The 17169-nt window shown below is 35.4% G+C and overlaps 1 protein-coding gene across 10 annotated transcripts in view; it reads right to left on the reverse strand.

The window, feature by feature from the left end:
- The window catches only part of TERT (telomerase reverse transcriptase), a 66979-nt gene that overhangs the window by 8882 nt on the left and 40928 nt on the right, over nt 1–17169 (reverse strand). For 9 of the 10 annotated variants that reach the window (XM_086422234.1, XM_086422231.1, XM_086422236.1 and 6 more), the window contains 2 exons: nt 9743–9881; nt 8153–9331 (listed from right to left, as the gene is read on the reverse strand). In XM_086422234.1, coding sequence (XP_086278360.1) covers nt 8153–9331; nt 9743–9881 — 1318 coding nt within the window. The remainder of the gene's footprint in view (nt 1–8152; nt 9332–9742; nt 9882–17169) is intronic. The other variant, XM_086422235.1, reaches the window with a different exon arrangement.

A 17169-nucleotide genomic window follows, 5' to 3' on the forward strand; every position in this document is an offset into this window, starting at 1 on the left:
GGTGGGAACAATTGCAAGTGAGTCGAGTTTGAAGAGGTAAAGGGAAGATCAAAGATTGATGCAAGATGAAGAAAAAGCTCAAGGAGCAATTTCTTCCTTTCAATTACATGCAAGCCATGTATAAAGCCTTGCACAATCTTCGACAACATGGGTGTGTGGTTGAATACACTAAGGATAGAAGAATTGTAGAAGAAGAACAATCAAGACTCTTAAAGAGAGCTTGTTAATGTATTTATAATAAACCAAGAGTGAATGGATATAAATGCCCTTATATAGAGAATAATAGAAAACTAGGAAAAACATAAAAGATGACATATCATATTTCCCAATACTCTCCCTCAAGCTGGTGCAAATATATCAACTAAGCCCAGCTTGATAAGATGGGAATTGGTGATAGAAGGAGCAACCAACTTCGTAAGCATGTCGGCAAGCTAATTTGAAGAAGATACGAAGACGGTCTAAAAAGCACCAGATCAAATTTTCTTCCTGAGAAAGAAAACATCAAACTCTATATGCTTGGTTCTCTCATGAAGGACAGAATCAGAAGTATTGGAAATATTAGAATAGTCAGTTCTAGTTTGACTATTATTAGTTTATTTCATTTTATTCCTTATTTCTTTGTAAGGGCATTTATGTCCATTCCATTATTTTTTATTATAAATATATGCCAAGCTCTCATTATGAGTTTGATTTTTCTCTTCTAAAATTCTTCTTGGTATCAGAGCAGAAAAACCTTTCACTCTTGCTCTTCGTTTTTTCTTCTGAATTTTTTTTTTCATTGATAACAACTAACCGAACTCACCTAGCGGTAGCCTCATCTGGAGTTTCTCCCCTTCGGGGGCTTTTTTCTTTTCTGATTTATATTCTCTTTATCGCATGTTGCGATAGAGAATTTATTAGCTCTTCACATGCTGCAATAGTTTTTTGCCCTGTGATTTTTTGCCTACGTTAGGGCTTTTCTTTTAGAAGGATTTTATCAAACCTTTGCGTTGTAGGGTGAACTTCGATCAGCCTAACAGACTCAATCCAACTTGCGATAGCAGCAACAACACAACGTGTTGTTGTGTACATCCCGATCAGACCTAAAAAGACCTAAACAAGCCTGTGATCAGACCTACAGCCCTTGCGATCAGTTTATATGCCCTAAATAGACTTGCGATCAAACCCACAGACCTTGAACAGCTCTGCGACAGTAGCTGCTAGTGGTTGGGTGCCCTGCGATAAGTGTACAGTCCTTGGATAGCTCCTACGATTAGATTTACAGGCTTGGAACAACCTTGCGATCAGGTTACAGGCCTTGAACAGACCTACAACAGCAACAACAGGTAGTTGGGTGTCTTACGATCCTTGAATATCTCTTGCGATCAGATCTACAGGCTTGGAACAACCTTGTGATCAGGTTACAGGCCTTGTAACAGCCCTACGATCAGATCTAATAACCCCGCGATCAGATCTGATACCACCTACAGGCTTTGAACAGCCCTACGACAGCAGCAGCCTATAGTTGGAAGTCTTGCGATCAGTCTAAAAGGTCCTTAACTGCCCTGCCATCAATTCTACAGCAGATCTAGGGTGGTACGAAGACCTATGATAATAGTTTGGGGATTCGACAGCAACAGAAAGATATATATATATATTGTGTGACATTCCTCGACAGCAACACGATCAATAGCATTATCTAACCTTCAATAGTACAAATACGATAGATCTCCCTTCAATCCAAAGTTTCCTTCTGTTCATAGTGTGCAATGACGACGACTCACGAGACTAAGGACTCTACCACAAGCCTTGGGGCTAATTTCTCAATCCAGCGCATAACCAATGCCCACTAGATGGTCGTAACTTTCAGTCTTGGTCCCGATCGGTGCGACTTTATTTGGGTAGTAGAGGAAAATCTGGTTGGCTGTCCGGAGTTGTTCCTAAGCCACCCATCACTGATCCTAAATTTGAACAATGGGAAATTGATAATTGCACCATTCTTGGATGGTTATTTAACTCCATGGAGCAACGCATCTACACTATGTTTATGTATCATGAGACTGCCTCTTCTTTGTGGTCTACTCTTACTCAGACATATGCATATGCTAGTAATGACTCGAGGATCTATGAACTTTACCGCGATATTGCTCAGGCTACCCAAGGAAATCAAAGTGTTGCAGATTACTTTGGATTCCTTCAGTCCCGTTGGGAGGAGCTCTCGCACTATGAATCCATGGCTGAGTTGTCTGCCAAGGCAGATGTTGTTCATAACACAGCCCTATCGCAATACTTAATAAAATAGCCAGCAACACAGCTAATCAGTAGCACAACCAGTCTTATTGCAACCCAGATCTGCCCTTATCGCAGCCCAGCACTGCCCTTAAAGGAGTTGATAGAGGGAGAGAAAAGAGGAAAGAGGGAGGTGACGACGGTGAAGCAAGCTCCAAGATCTTTTAGGGCTCTAATACCAAGAAGAATTGTAGAAGAAGAGCAATCAAGACTCTCAAAGAGAGCTTGTTAATGTATTTATAATAAAACAAGGGTGAACGGACATAATTGCCCTTATGTAGAGAATAATAGAAAACAGTGAATAATAAAAAACTAGGAAAAACATAAAAGACGACACATCATATTTCCCAATAAGGACTTGTATCAATTCATAACAAGAGTTGATTTGAACGAAATCGAAGAACAAATGGTTGCAAGGTATTTTAGTGATTGAAGCATTTTATTCCAAATATCCTTAAGTCTACAAAAAATTTCGACTATTTCAAAAGCCAATAATCGAGCTTTGTTGTTGGAAAAATAACAAAGTAGGAATATACCTAGGTATGGAGTATGGACAGCAGTCCCAACATAACTCTAAGGCCAGATAACCATTTTGAGTTGATACCAAGGTTGACAACTTGTCTACTATGAGTAAGAGTGATGTTGTCGTGGTTGGACAACAAGCAAAGTCTATTCCTAATGCACTTAATCAGTCCTATACAAATTGATTTGGGGCTGGAAATTAGTTCTAAGGTGGCAACTTCAAGTACTACAAATGTGCTGATCCGGGACACAAATCTTCGGACTGTAGGAAGGCTAATGGTCCTTGCAATAAGGCACTTTTATTGGAGGAAATTGTGGAATCAGAACTAAATGAAGAGCTACCCATTTATGATCAACCTCCCAATGAGGTCATTGGTGGAGATCTTGATGAAGAAAAGGGACTAACACTTATGATGAAGAAGACTCTTCCTACTCCCAAGCATGAAAATGAAGAAGATTGATTGAGAACCAATATCTTTTCTACCACTTGCATTATTGGTGGAAAAGTGTGTAACTTGATCATCGATGGAGGGAGTTGTAAGAATGTAGTGTCACAAGAGGTGATTGATAAATTGAACCTCAAGACCAAAGAACATTCCCATCCTTCCAAATTATCATGTTTAAAGAAGGGGGTGAAGTTAAAGTACCAAGAGGTGCTTGATTACTTTCTCCATCCGAAAGAAGTATTTTGATTAGGTGTGGTGTGATGTGGTTCCTGTGGATACATAATATCTCTCACTTGGAAGACCATTGCAATATGAATGGCAAACCATTCACAATGGCATGAACACCTATACTCTTCACAAAGGAAATCAGCAATATACTCTACTTCTGATGAAGGAAAAAGTGTGTTCTAAACCTTCTACACCTACTTTACTTCTTGCCAAAAGTTTTATTAAGGAAAATCTTACTTTTGGTTACATTTATGCTTTAATTCCAAAAGAAAAAGTTGTTAATTTTCGTAAGCCAATAGTTATGGAAGAACTTCTAGAATATCATGTTGTTGTTTTTCCTCTTGAATTGCCCCCCGAAGTTGCCTCCCATGCGAGATATCCAACAATGCATTGATCTAGTACCAGGTTCACTCCTTCTAGGCAAGGAAGCCTATATAATGATACCTAAAGAGAAGAAAGAGCTTCAAAAGCAAGTGGAAGAGCTCTTGGAGCGAGGGTACATACGGCTTAGTCTTAGCCCATGTGCAGCCCCAACACTATTAACTCCCAAGAAGAATGATTCTTGGAGAATGTATGGATAGTCAAGCTATAAACAAGATAACTATCAACTACCGTTTTTCGATTCGTAGGTTGGATGACATGTTAGATTGCTTAGCGGGTGCAAGAGTGTTTTCCAAGATTGATCTCTGAAATGGGTACCATCAACTTAGAATCCGACCGAGGGGTGAATGGAAAATCGCTTTCAAGACACATAATGGGCTCTTTGAATGACTTGTCATGCCATTTGGACTCACCAATACTCCTACCACTTTCATGAGAGTGATGACTCAAATGTTGCAACCTCTTATTGGAATGTGTGTGGTGGTCTACTTTGATGACATATTGATTTATAGTCCTGGATTGAAGAAATGTAACTTCATTGTTGATAGAATGGTTTTTTTGGGTCATGTGGTGTCCTCCAGTGGAGTACTCATGGATGAAGACAAGGTCAAAGCGATTGTGAATTGGCCTACACCTAGAATGCAAGAAGTGAGAAGTTTTCATGGTCTTGCCACTTTTTATAGAAGGTTTATCATAAATTTTAGCACCTTAGCATCCCCACTCATGAATTGACTTAAGAATAAGGTATATGAGTGGACACAAGATGGCCAAGATAGTTTTGTGCTCTTGAAGAAGATACCTATCGAGGCTCCTATTCTAGCTTTACTCGACTTTGATAAGACTTTTGCACTAGATCAGGATGCATCGGAAGTTAGAATTGAAGGTGTTCTTAGTTAAGAAGGACAGCCCATTACCTTCTTTACTGAAAAGTTGAATGGTGCCAAGCTCAAGTAATCAACTTATGATTTGGAGTTTCATGTCATAATACAAGCTATCAAGTATTGAGGGTACTATTTGGCTTACTAGGAGTTCATTCTATGTACCGACCATGAAGCTCTTAAGTACGTCAATAGCCAATCTCATCTAAACAAATGTCATGCCAAGTGGGCGAATTTCTTACAACAACTCACTTTCTCTTTGAAGCACAAGTCGACTATTCTTAATAAAGTAGCTAATGAGTTAAGTCGAAGAGCTACATTAGTGATAGAGATGAAGTATGTAGTGGTTAGTTTTGATAGTTTTAAGGATCATTATTTTGCTCCTATTCTACATACAATTCAGCAAGGTAAACATGCTGATCTTCTACTCAAAGATGACTTTCTTTTCAAGGATTTGAGGTTGTGTATGCCAAAATGTTCCCGATGAGAGAAGCTTCTTGTTGAATTATACAATTTTGGTCAAGATAAGACTCTTGCATTGCTTCAAAAGGATTACTTTTGACGGGGAATTACAGGGTATGTTCAAAGGTGCCATGTGTGCCAAAAGCGCAAGGGTATGGCTACTAATTTAGGCGGGACCGTCGAGGGAAAGGGGAAATTGTCTCAATAGCAAAGACCCATTTGTGGCAGTGTCCCGGCAAGCGGTAATGAAATGAGATAAGTGTCTTTTAGGGCAACCTCTCCCATCAAACATAGAAAATGGTGGGATTTGGTACCCTGGTGGATAAGGAACCGTGTCATGATATGGAGGATATGGACTGTGATAAGGCTGGATTGTTCCTGCATTCTTTGGGTTTTTTAAACTGAGTTTTTCATCCAATTCTTCCTTAGTGACAAACTGTGCGGAAGTAGATGGACCTGACTGAGCAGGTGGAGGTGCTGTTGCTTGTGCAGCTGGAACATAAGGCTGAAAAGCGGGAGGTGCAGAAGTTGAAGGAGTTGAGGCAGCTATCAGTGCTTCCAGAGCAGCCAACTCAGCTCTTTTTTATGCCAAAATTTCTTCAAATGTAGGAGGCCGATAGGCTTCATTTAATTGGGGTTTGGGGGCTGCAATCTCGGCGGCCTTTTGTGCTATAATCTCATTTGAAGTCTTCAATAAGGATCCTGCCCATTGCTTGGGTGTCATCCATTTTGTCCTCTGGAACAAAATTATGTTATGACTTCTTTGAATCATGGTCATATGGAACAGGTGTTGCGGTCACCACATTGCAGTCAACAATTCTATCTTTCTGAGCCCAATGAATCTCGTTGACCTGAAGAAGGTTCTCCCATTCGTCAATTCATTTTTTTTTCTTCATTACTCAGTTCAGGGATTGGTGAAAGCATGTGTCTATCTCTTTGCATATTGGTTATTTCTTTCACTAACAAGGCTGTACTTACCACTTCTGGTACCTAACAAACTTTGGTTACGTATTGGTATGGACTTTGTGTTGGGTCCCCCACCCACTCAAAGAAAGAATGACCATCATGGTGATTGTGGATTGGTTCTCCAAAATGGCACACTTTGTTCTGTGCTAGAAAACTATAGATGCTTCACATATTGTTAAACTCTTCTCAAAGAGGTTTACAAGTTGCATGGTGTGCCTACTTCTATTGTCTCTGATAGGGATGCCAAGTTCCTTAGTCATTTTTGGCATACTTTATGGAAGTTCATGGGACTTGAATTGAATTTCAGCACTTCCTTTCACCCTCAAACCGATTGACAAACGGAAATTATCAATCGAAGGAATCGAACTACTAATGCTTCTCCTTTTGAAGTGGTTTATGGTTCGAAGCCCTCTAGTGTTGTTGATTTGGTTCCTTTACCTACTAACAAGAGAACCAATGCTAGGGCTGAAGATATGGCAACATTTATGAAGGATCTTCATGTACAAATCAAATTCCAAATTGAGAGCTCAAACAACAACTATAAGGAAGTTGTTGATCTTCACTAGAAGAGAAGTATACAATGTAGGTGACTTGGTTTAGGTGATTTTAAGCAAAGATAGGCAGTCGGGTAGCTTACACACCAAACTTGAAGTTCACAGAGTGGGACCTTGCAAGATATTGGAGTGCATCAATGATAATGCATACAACATGGAGCTTCCTCCCCATTTAAACACATTAATGTACTGCATTTGCTGCCCTATTATGTCGCCTAACTCATGGTCAAGTTCTTTCAAGGATGGGAGAATGACACAGTCCAAGTTAGTTAGTTAATTGTTTGTTATTTTGGTTAATAACAACTTGAAATAGTTAGTTGCTGGAGTTAGTTAGTCAGTTGTTGAAGTAAGTTAGTTGTTATGATTTTTTTTTACCTATAAATAGGCCATCAAATGTAGTTGTAAACCAGTTTTTAGTTGAATGAAATAGATTTGAGAGAGATTATTTTCTCTTCCAACTTAACTTCTCAACTTCTCTTGAAGTTCACACATATTAGTCTAAATTTCCTGATCTGATTGCATCAAATAGCTCAACTTCACAAATATGGGAAGCAAGCGAAGTCAAAATGGAACTTTGACAAGCAAAGTCACCATGAGAAGCAAGACAGGCCTGGTTTTATTAGTTTTCTTTTATTTTCATTATTTTGAAATTTATGACTACAACAATTTGTAGCAAAATAGAATTATTATATAAAATAAAAATAGAACTATTGTATAAAAGTATTTGAACAAGTTTCAAATTTTTTCCAAGTGTCAAACACCTCATGCACTGCTAGACTTGGTAATTCATCACTCCTATCAATAATCATCTAATTTGTTGGTTTTTTTCTCTTCAATGGTGATTTATTTCTTCGCTTGAATATCACCATTTGTATAGTTTACTAACAACAAATTAACACTATTAATGGGCATAAAGGGATGATACTGGTTTCGAGATTTGATGCTAAACACTCAAGATAAATGAAACAGAAGTTGCACATCATTCATTGACATAAACTACAATAGTAAGTTCATGTTCTAAGATTATTTAAGAGAGCTGCTATTGGCACCCCAACTTTTACTTCTTACACCCCCAATTTCTTAAATTATTCATCACACCCCAAGTAAAGATTAAAACAAACTCTTCAAACATCACGAAGCTTTGGCATAAATTATAATCTCAACATTACAAAACATTATAACACTCTTTCAAACAATTTCAATACTTTTTTACACTTATGAATGAGCTCGTACAAAAACCTAAACCCAAAAAATAGAAATCTAACGAAAAAAAAGAGATTCTATTGAAACTCCAACTTTTACTTATTCTCATCCATTCACTTAATTTCTTTATTTTTAATTGGGTGTAATAAGTAAAAGTTGGGGTGCCAAGAGCATCTCTCTCATTTAAAAATCTGAAGAAAAAAAAAATTAGGAGTCCGCTTAAAGAGTAACTCAAAAGTAATACCTGATTAACGAGTACACTATGCAATGAGTGGAAAGGAACCGAAGTTGTAGATTTTGTAGTTGCAGAGCTGATACTTTTATCCAACAATATTTGTTCATTATGGACCCATAAAGACTTCTTTGAGCAGACAACTTTGGGATACGAGTTCACAAGATAGTCGTCATCGTCGTTCATCAGGACATCTTTCATCACATTAAGAAGTTTATCTTGATCGACGGAATCAAATGCCTTGGACACATCACAAATGACAACAAATACACTTGGAATGGTCTTGGAACCATTTTTCAAACCAGTAAGAAAAGGAGTTAGTTTCTTGTACACATCATAATAATCAAATACTGATGACCCCAACTTCTCAGGATGTTTCATCTTTATTCCTTTTAGAACTACACCTAAATCACGAAGAACATAATTCACCGGCTTGAAATAATCAAATTTTGATGCCTCTTTTCTCTGAATTCTTCGCAAATGATCTTTCAAAGAAGATTGTTGAACATGTAAATTTTTTCGAGCAGGTACTCTTGATGGCGCTTTAAGATTTGCTAGTACCCTCACCCCATTATCTTTTGGACAAAATCTGACCTTAGAAAAACCAAATGAACGTTTTCTTAAAATACTACGGAAATATGTGTTGTCCAGCAAATTGTAGCTCTGTTCTCTTAAGGAAGTAATGGCTCTATTGGTCAGTTTCTCCCAAATGGGCTTCCGATAATAAAATATTTCTAGTTTTCCAACCTCACTTTCTGTGACATAGAAGTTAGCATGTATTATAGGCACTACTAGAGAAGAAAAGAACCAATATATCCAACATGAGAGAAGTTTATTTTTCAGAATAATTTTAGCATCAGTGCCCAACAAATGATTACTGAGGTAGCATGAAGAACACTTATCTGATAGAAGTGGAAAACACGATGTTTTCAATCCTTGCATACATTGCTTCAGAGAGAATTTTTCAAATATTCTCAAATGTATGAACTTTGAAATATTTCTCCATAAAGCTCTCCAATTAGAAGGACCTCCGAGTAAATCTGAAGGAACTATACTTCTACAAACAGCCCATATAAATGAGACAACCTGATTTTTTAGACAATAAGATCCACTCAGCTCAAACTGATGACCAACTGATGTGTCTGGTGGAAGATTGCTTTGATGAAGTGATTCCGCTGGGGATTCCTTCCTCTGAATGTAAATAAAGATCATATATTTAATTTTTAATAAATATGATAACATAGAAAAAAATATTAACTAAATATTTCAGCAAGATTTATTTTTTAAGAAAAATAATAATAAAAAATGGTAAGTTCACAATTATATAAAATCAATCCAACATGAAACATGATAGTAAATAAAACACAATTTCCAATTAACGAAAACGTCATGAAATTAAGGATATTTTTTGTGACAAAAAGGAAAATTTATTTACAATCAAAGAAAATTACATGCAAAGATCGCTAAACCTTACCAATGTGTAAATAAATAGACTCGCATCAAGTTCAAAATAAAAGATAACTTGAACATTTTTTTCAACAAAATATATTATGGAAAACACCAAAGTATAAGACTCAAATAATTTGAATGAAGGAAGCCAACCTCAAGCATGGACCCAACTTTTCCTTGGGAGAATGGTACAATGGTTGGAACAGTACAGTGCTTATCCAACAATTTCAAATACTGGCAACGCCGGGTTCTGCGTATGAGACTTTTAAGCAATTTAAGAAGTGTGTGATATCTGATGAGCCAAAACAAATAATTAAAAAGAAAAAAAATGCACTAAATTGGACTAAATAAGAATTATAGAACTAATGCAGCCTTGTTAATCAATAAACAGCATGGAATATATTTTTAAAAGAGGCATAGCATTCACAAGTAACAAGAATTGGTGGGTTGATGTTACACAATTAGAGAGAGAGAAACTGCATTCAATTTTAGATTTAAAAAAAAGGCTAAACAAGTGAAGCCAAAAACCAAAGAGTGAAGGTCCAAAAATATAGGATATAGATCCATGATATCATTTAGGAGTTCTAGAAAAGATATATTAAGTCTGGCCAAGGAAGAAATAGGAAGCACATGTCAATGTTCCTATTACTATGGAGTCTCATGATGTTAGGTAAACATTTGAGAAGCTTGATTGGTAGGCACAATAGAGGAGAAGACAAAACCAGAGAGTAAAGGTCCAAACAAAGATGATATAGATCCATGTTATCATATAAAAGTTCTATAAAATATGATACATGAAGTTTGGAGTTTCGTCAAGTGAAAAGGCCAAGGAAAACAGAGGAAGCACGTGTCAACGTTCTTTGTTATGAACAAGTTAAATAAAAACACAACGAAACTTAAGAAACTAAAATAATTTTATTGATAATGGCCACTTCAAGAACGGGGGGGGGGGGGGGATGCGGGGCTCTTGATGTCTTGCCACTTCAAGCTCCTGACGAACTTTCTCCAAAATTTACTTATTCCTTTCCTAAAGACTTATCTTAAACATCCTAAAGCTAAGAAAGGAAAGCCAAGCTATCTTAATTGCTTCATCTAACTAAGATCCTAATCTAATAAAAAATATTACTAATAAGTGGTAACTAACAGAAATTTAATCGAATATTAAAGTGGATATGTAGCATTCCTCTTCTTAAAAGTTTTAACAAGGAGCTTGAGGCTTGCTAGTGTTACTGGATTTGTCCCTACTATGTTGAACCGCAAACAGGTACAAAGTGAACAAAGCCACAGACTGGTTCACTTTGTACCTGTTTGGGGGTTTTAAATAAAAAAACTTGAAATAAAACCACTCTTTCGACACTGACAAGATTATATAGTGCACATGTATCTATAAATTTAAAGTTTATATAGTACATACACCACTGAGATTCGATTTATTGTCAGTCAACGAACTATGACTTCTAAGTGTTGAAGCTCGACATTGACAAGATTTTTTCCACCACCTTAAATCTGACAGTATTGAAATCGTCGAGGTTCAATTGATTGTTAGATGTCGAACTACGACTTGTTAGTGTTGAGGCCTGACACTGACAAGATTTTTCCCACAATTTTAAAGTCGATACTATTTAAATCATCGAGGTTCCATTTATTGTCAATCATCTTTTTAAATTGAATTCAAATTTCTCATTTTCTAGAAATGGCCAAAACATTTGCTTCTAAAAGTCTTTCTCTGCTCTTTAGACATGTCCTTAAAATGAGTAAAAGGAAACCCTTACCTTGATTTTTTCGGCAACAATCTTTGAGTAGATGAAGAAGACGAAATTCGTTGAAAATAAGAACAAAAGGGCATAAATGATGGACAATCCTTTTTTAAAATGGGAAACTATGAAAGGAGAATGAAAGAGAGTACAAGAGAGTAGTAGAAACCCACTTGGGATGACAATTTGGGCAACTAAAATGTTGCTCAAGCGGTTTTATTTCAAAAAATATATTTTCATTTCAACACAAAAAAAAAAACGATTTTAATTATAAAGAAGACCTTTTCAATGTCGAGACTCAACACTAAAAACTTGTAGTTTGACAACTGAAAATTAATGGAACCTCGACGATTTCAACAACGTCAACTTTAAAATTGTGGGAAAAATCTTGTCAGTATCAAGCCTCAACACTAACAAGTTGTAGTTCGACGTCTAACAATCAATTGAACCTCTACGATTTCAATACTATCAGATTTAAGGTGGTGGAAAAAATCTTGTTAGTGTCGAGCTTCAACACTTAGAAGTCGTAGTTCATCAACTGACAATAAATCGAATCTCGATGGTATATGTAGTACATAAACTTTGAATTTATAGATACATGTGCATTAAATGCATTACCCATCAAATCAATTTTTCATAACTATGTGGAAAAGTAACCCATAAGTAATAAAAAATTTACTAAATTTGCGATGGGATTCATTTTCACATTTCAACAATAAACCTATGTTTTTCATCTCAAAATTTTATTACATAAGTTCTTCCTCTCAAATACTATATAAAAAATAGTTATTCACAATACCCCATAAATGTAGTACAAAACTTAATCTTCACATTTTCAAATGAAGCCACTCATGCTGGTTCTTGGAAAATGTGAAATAATTCTTTATAGTAATAGCAGCTAATTCTTTTTTTTCCTTCATCTCGGTTAGTTACTGATGGCTCGTCCATCTCTACTATGTCAATGAACATATAGTAGCCGCAATCATTCAAACATTTTTTATATGGACAACCCTTATTACGAGTCTTTCCCTGAGAGAAAAACTATATGACAACTCCTTCATGACATAAAAGGTATGGAATTTTTTTTGGACATTTTCATACAAAATATCTTATTTCGTTACATGACCATCGCATACATTCGCTTTCTATCCATATGATATACAACAAGTAATTCAACTTTGGAAATCGATTGTTCCAACAAAAAAAATCAAGGTACAGGTTTTCTTTTACTCATTTTTTTCTCAAGAAAGATATCACAATGACATCCATTCAACCATCGTAAATATATTTAGAGTGATTTTTGAAAATCGATTGAGTTAAACCAGTATCGAACCCCATCGATTTAAGTTTTGGAAAAAACCTAGGGCATAATCATAGGTAATCAACAAACCTAGGGACATAATGTCTAGGTTCCATATGAAATTTTGCATTATGGTTATTTGTATTTTGAATAAAGATTTCATAACAAAGCTTCTACATTAATAACCAACATCGAGATACAATGTTAACCCCATTGTCAAACCTTAACTCTAATACACGAATCCAACACTTGATGTGTCGAATCTACACATAGATAAGTTGAATATGAGCCACGTTGATCTTATTATTTTATTTTTTATGCATGAACACTTGACATTACCAAAAATCAATCATGGTTTGAATAATTTTTCTTTGCCTACTCACTATTGTTATTTTTTTTCAAGTATTAAGTTTTTTTTTTTGTGTTCTGGGTTTATGTTATTCTAAATAGGGAAAAGGATCCCTTCAGTGCAGTGTTCCCAAATTGTTGAAGTTTTTTAAGGACATGTCTAAAGAGAAGAGAAAGGTTTTAGAAGCAACATGTTTTGGCCAATTCTTGAAAATGATATACTTGAATTCAGTTCAAATGATTATTACGGTTCTACCAACTAAGCATAAACCAATGCTCACTTTTACCATTGGTGGGGGTAGATAGGAAATTCAAACTAGTTGATATGGCTAGTATTTTAGGATTGAAGTGTGTTGAAAATGGTGAACATGATGTAGGACATCTACTTCATGTAGATCACATTGCTCTTGATTTTCTACAAAAAATGGACCATAAAAAAGGCAAAGAGAAGAAAAATTTTATGGCCAAATCAACCCATCCAAATCTAGCTGAGTTGACTTAATTCAACCGAGTCAACTCGGTTTGACTAGGTTGGGTCCGTACTCAACCCAATTTTGATTTTAGTCATGTCTTTAGTTTAGTTCAGTTTTAAGTATTTAGGTTTGTTTAGTTTTTATTTCAACTTTAGGAAGTTTCTATTTTGTCTAATTTCTAATTTCTTTAGTCTCTAATTTGGTTTTAGATTTCTATTTTTTTCTAAATTCATTTTTATTCTTTGGGCTATAATTAGAAGTGTCCAATTTGATTTATAATAGGTTTAGAAAATGATATTATATTATAGATAGATTAAAAAGTTACTTTTTAGTATTTTAGAAGATTTCTAAGTTGTTACGATGAAATTATTTATACAAAGAGCTTCAAAAACGAAATTCAATGAATTCAAACATATCAATTTAATTCTCTTTTCTCTCTTAATTATTTTATAGCTTTTTACTTTATTTTCTTCCAAGCTATAGCTTGTTTATCTATTGAATCTATTGATTCACGTGTTTCCACTATGTCAAGTAGTATTAAAGCTCTTGCTAAGATCCACAAAAGATGGTTGGTGAAAGTGATTTTGTCACAAAATCTTATCTAAAAATTCAATTTGAAACTAGATTTGATAGGCTTGATGCTAGAATTATGACTAAGTTGGAGCTCCTTGTTCAAGGTATGGTTCTCAACACCATTGAGAAGGTGAAAGGTAAAAAAACCCTTGGAGATCAAGACCACAAGGATTCCCAACATTCCTCCCTCAATTCCCCTCAAAATTCATCCCCTAAGGTATCAATTAGTGAGATTGAACCTACTAATTTTCAAAAACCTACCCAGAATTATAATCATACTCAAATTGCATCCCAAGTTCTCCTAAACCCTCAAACCTATCCTCCACCACCACCCCATCAAAACCATTCCAATAATCACTCCACACACCTCATACCACCCTCCCTCAACCTGCTAGCCATGTTACAACCTCTAATCACATCCTTCCCATTGTTGTCGACATTCCCTACCACCCTCCCCAACACTCCTACAACCCTTCTTACTATGCCACAACACCACATAACCCTCCCATACCCTTGCACATCCTACTACACCCTTTCTAAACATTTTCCAACACCCAATATCCTCCAAAAACCAACATTCAGCAATATATTTGATGAAATCAATCCTTATCCTACCCCTAAACCCACCAAAAAACCTCCTATGACATGATTTTAACTCCCTCATGCACATACTTATATACCACCTTTTCTAGACTGGTAAACCCGCCACAATAAAACGAGTCTGAAGAATGGATATCATTGGAAATGGGGCAGAGTAGGAGATGCATGGAAAACATAAAAAAAGGGCATCCAAGAATAACTCATGGACAAATTTTCTCAAAGAAAAAGGGCTTGATGTAGGACATATACCTAATGTAGAACACATTGCTCTTGATTTTCAGCATAAAATGGACCATAAAAAAAGGTAAAGAGAAGAAAATTTTCATGGCCAAATCAACCTATTGAGATCTAGACGAGTTGACTTAGTTTGACCTAGTCAACTCAGTTTGACCAACCCAGTTCAGGTTGGGTCCATACTCAACCCAATTTTGATTTTAATCATGTCTTTCGTTTAGTTAAGTTTTAAGTTATTTAGAAGCTGTTTGTTTAATTTTTATTTCAACTTTAGAAAGTTTCTATTTTATATAATTTCTAATTTGTGTAGTCTCTAATTTGTTTTTAGGTTTCTATTTTTTTCTAAATTCGTTTTTATTCTTTAAACTATAATTAGAAGTGTTCAAATTGAGTTATAATAGATTTAGAAAATTGTATTATATTATAAATATATTAGAAAGTTACTTTTTAGTATTTTAGAAGGTTTTTAAGTTATTATCATGAATTTAGCAATAGAAGGAGCTTCAAAAACGAAATTCAATGAATTCAAACATATCAATTCAATTCTCTTTTCTCTCTTAATTATTTTGCAGCTTTTTTACTTTATTTTCTTCCAAATTATTGCTCGTTTATGTATTGAATCTATTGATTCACACGCTTCTGCTACATTAGAAAATCTTGTCAAAGATGTGCCAGAAGAACATATGAACTTAAAAAGAAAGTTTTTTTTTTTCAAAAATATAAGGAGTATCCAAGGATGATATTGATCGAGCCCTGGATCATACTAACATTAGGCTTGACGATCATGTTATGCTAGCCCTTTTGTTTACACTGAATATCGTTTTGTTACCACAAAGTAACGAACCGGTGCAACCTCAGTATGTAGAATTAGTAGATGACCTAGATGCCTTCAATAATTTCTCATGAGGGTTGGTCGTTTACAAAGACATCGCCATTGCAATGATAATTTCTTCAGAAACCGTTAAGAAAAAGTGAAGAAGACCCGTACCTTGATTTTTTTCGGCAACAATCTTTGAGTAGCTAAAGAAGACATCGAAATTCGTTGAAAATAAGAACACAAGGGCCAAAACAACAGTCAATCCTTCTTTAAAACGGAAAACTATGAAGGACGGGGTGAAAGAGAACTCAAGAAAGTAGAAGAAACCCATTTGGACAACGGTTAAGGCAACTGAAATGTCATTCGAGCGGTTTTATTTCAAATGTTTATATTTAAACCCCAAAACAATGATTTTAATTATAAAGAAGATCTTGTCATTGTCGAGCCTCCACACTAACAATTCATAGTTCGACGACTAACAATAAATGAAACCTCAATGATTTAAATAGTGTCAACTTTAAAATTGTAAGAAAATCTTGTCAACGTCGAGCCTCAACACTGACAAGTTATAGTTCGACGTCTAACAATCAATTGAACCTCGACGATTTCAATATTGTCAGCTTTAGAGTAGTGGTTTTCATCTCAAAGTCGAGCCTCAACATTGACAAGTTGTAGTTCGACGACTGACAATAAATCGAATCTCAATAGTATATGTTCTTTGTAAACTTTAAATTTTAGGTATATATGTGCATTATATGTGTTACCCATCGCATCAATTTTGCATATCTACGTAAAAAATAACCCATTGGTAATAAGAAATTTATCTAAATTTGCAATGGGATTCATTTTCACATTTCAACAATAAACATATGTACTTCGTCTCAATATGTTATTACATATGTTATTCGTCTCAAAATGTAATAACATAAGTCCTTTTCAAATACTATATAAAAAATAGTTATTCACGAGGCCCGTAAATGTAGCAAAAATTTGATAGTCATATTTTCAGATAAAGCCACGTGTTGGTTCTTGGAAAAAAGCGAGATAATTCGTCCATAGTAACATTGTCTAATTCTTTTTTTCCGTCATCTAGGTTAGTTGTTGATGACTCGTTTTTCTCTAACTATGTCAATGAACATATAATAGCCGTAATCATTCAAACATGTTTTATATGGACGATCTTTATTCAAACATTTTTTGGATCTTGTGCCTTCTCGTCAGAGAGGAGTTGTCTCCTACAATTTCCTTATCTCCTGTGCTTCCAATTCTTCCTGTAGTTCACCTTTCCACTATGTCTCTTAAAGTATATCAACGCACCCATTTCCAAGCACCTTCATCTTCTCTGCCAACCCCAAATCCATCGTCAACTTCACTTGAGGTTCCTCCACATCCACCAGCATCTACTTCTACCTCTAGTGATCTTCCTATTATTTTAAGGAAATGTACTAGATCTTGCACTAAGCACCCAATTGTTGATTTTG

The sequence above is a fragment of the Akebia trifoliata genome, chromosome 14, assembly GCF_017979445.1.
Source record: "Akebia trifoliata isolate Shusen 1 chromosome 14, ASM1797944v1, whole genome shotgun sequence".
NCBI lineage: Eukaryota > Viridiplantae > Streptophyta > Magnoliopsida > Ranunculales > Lardizabalaceae > Akebia > Akebia trifoliata.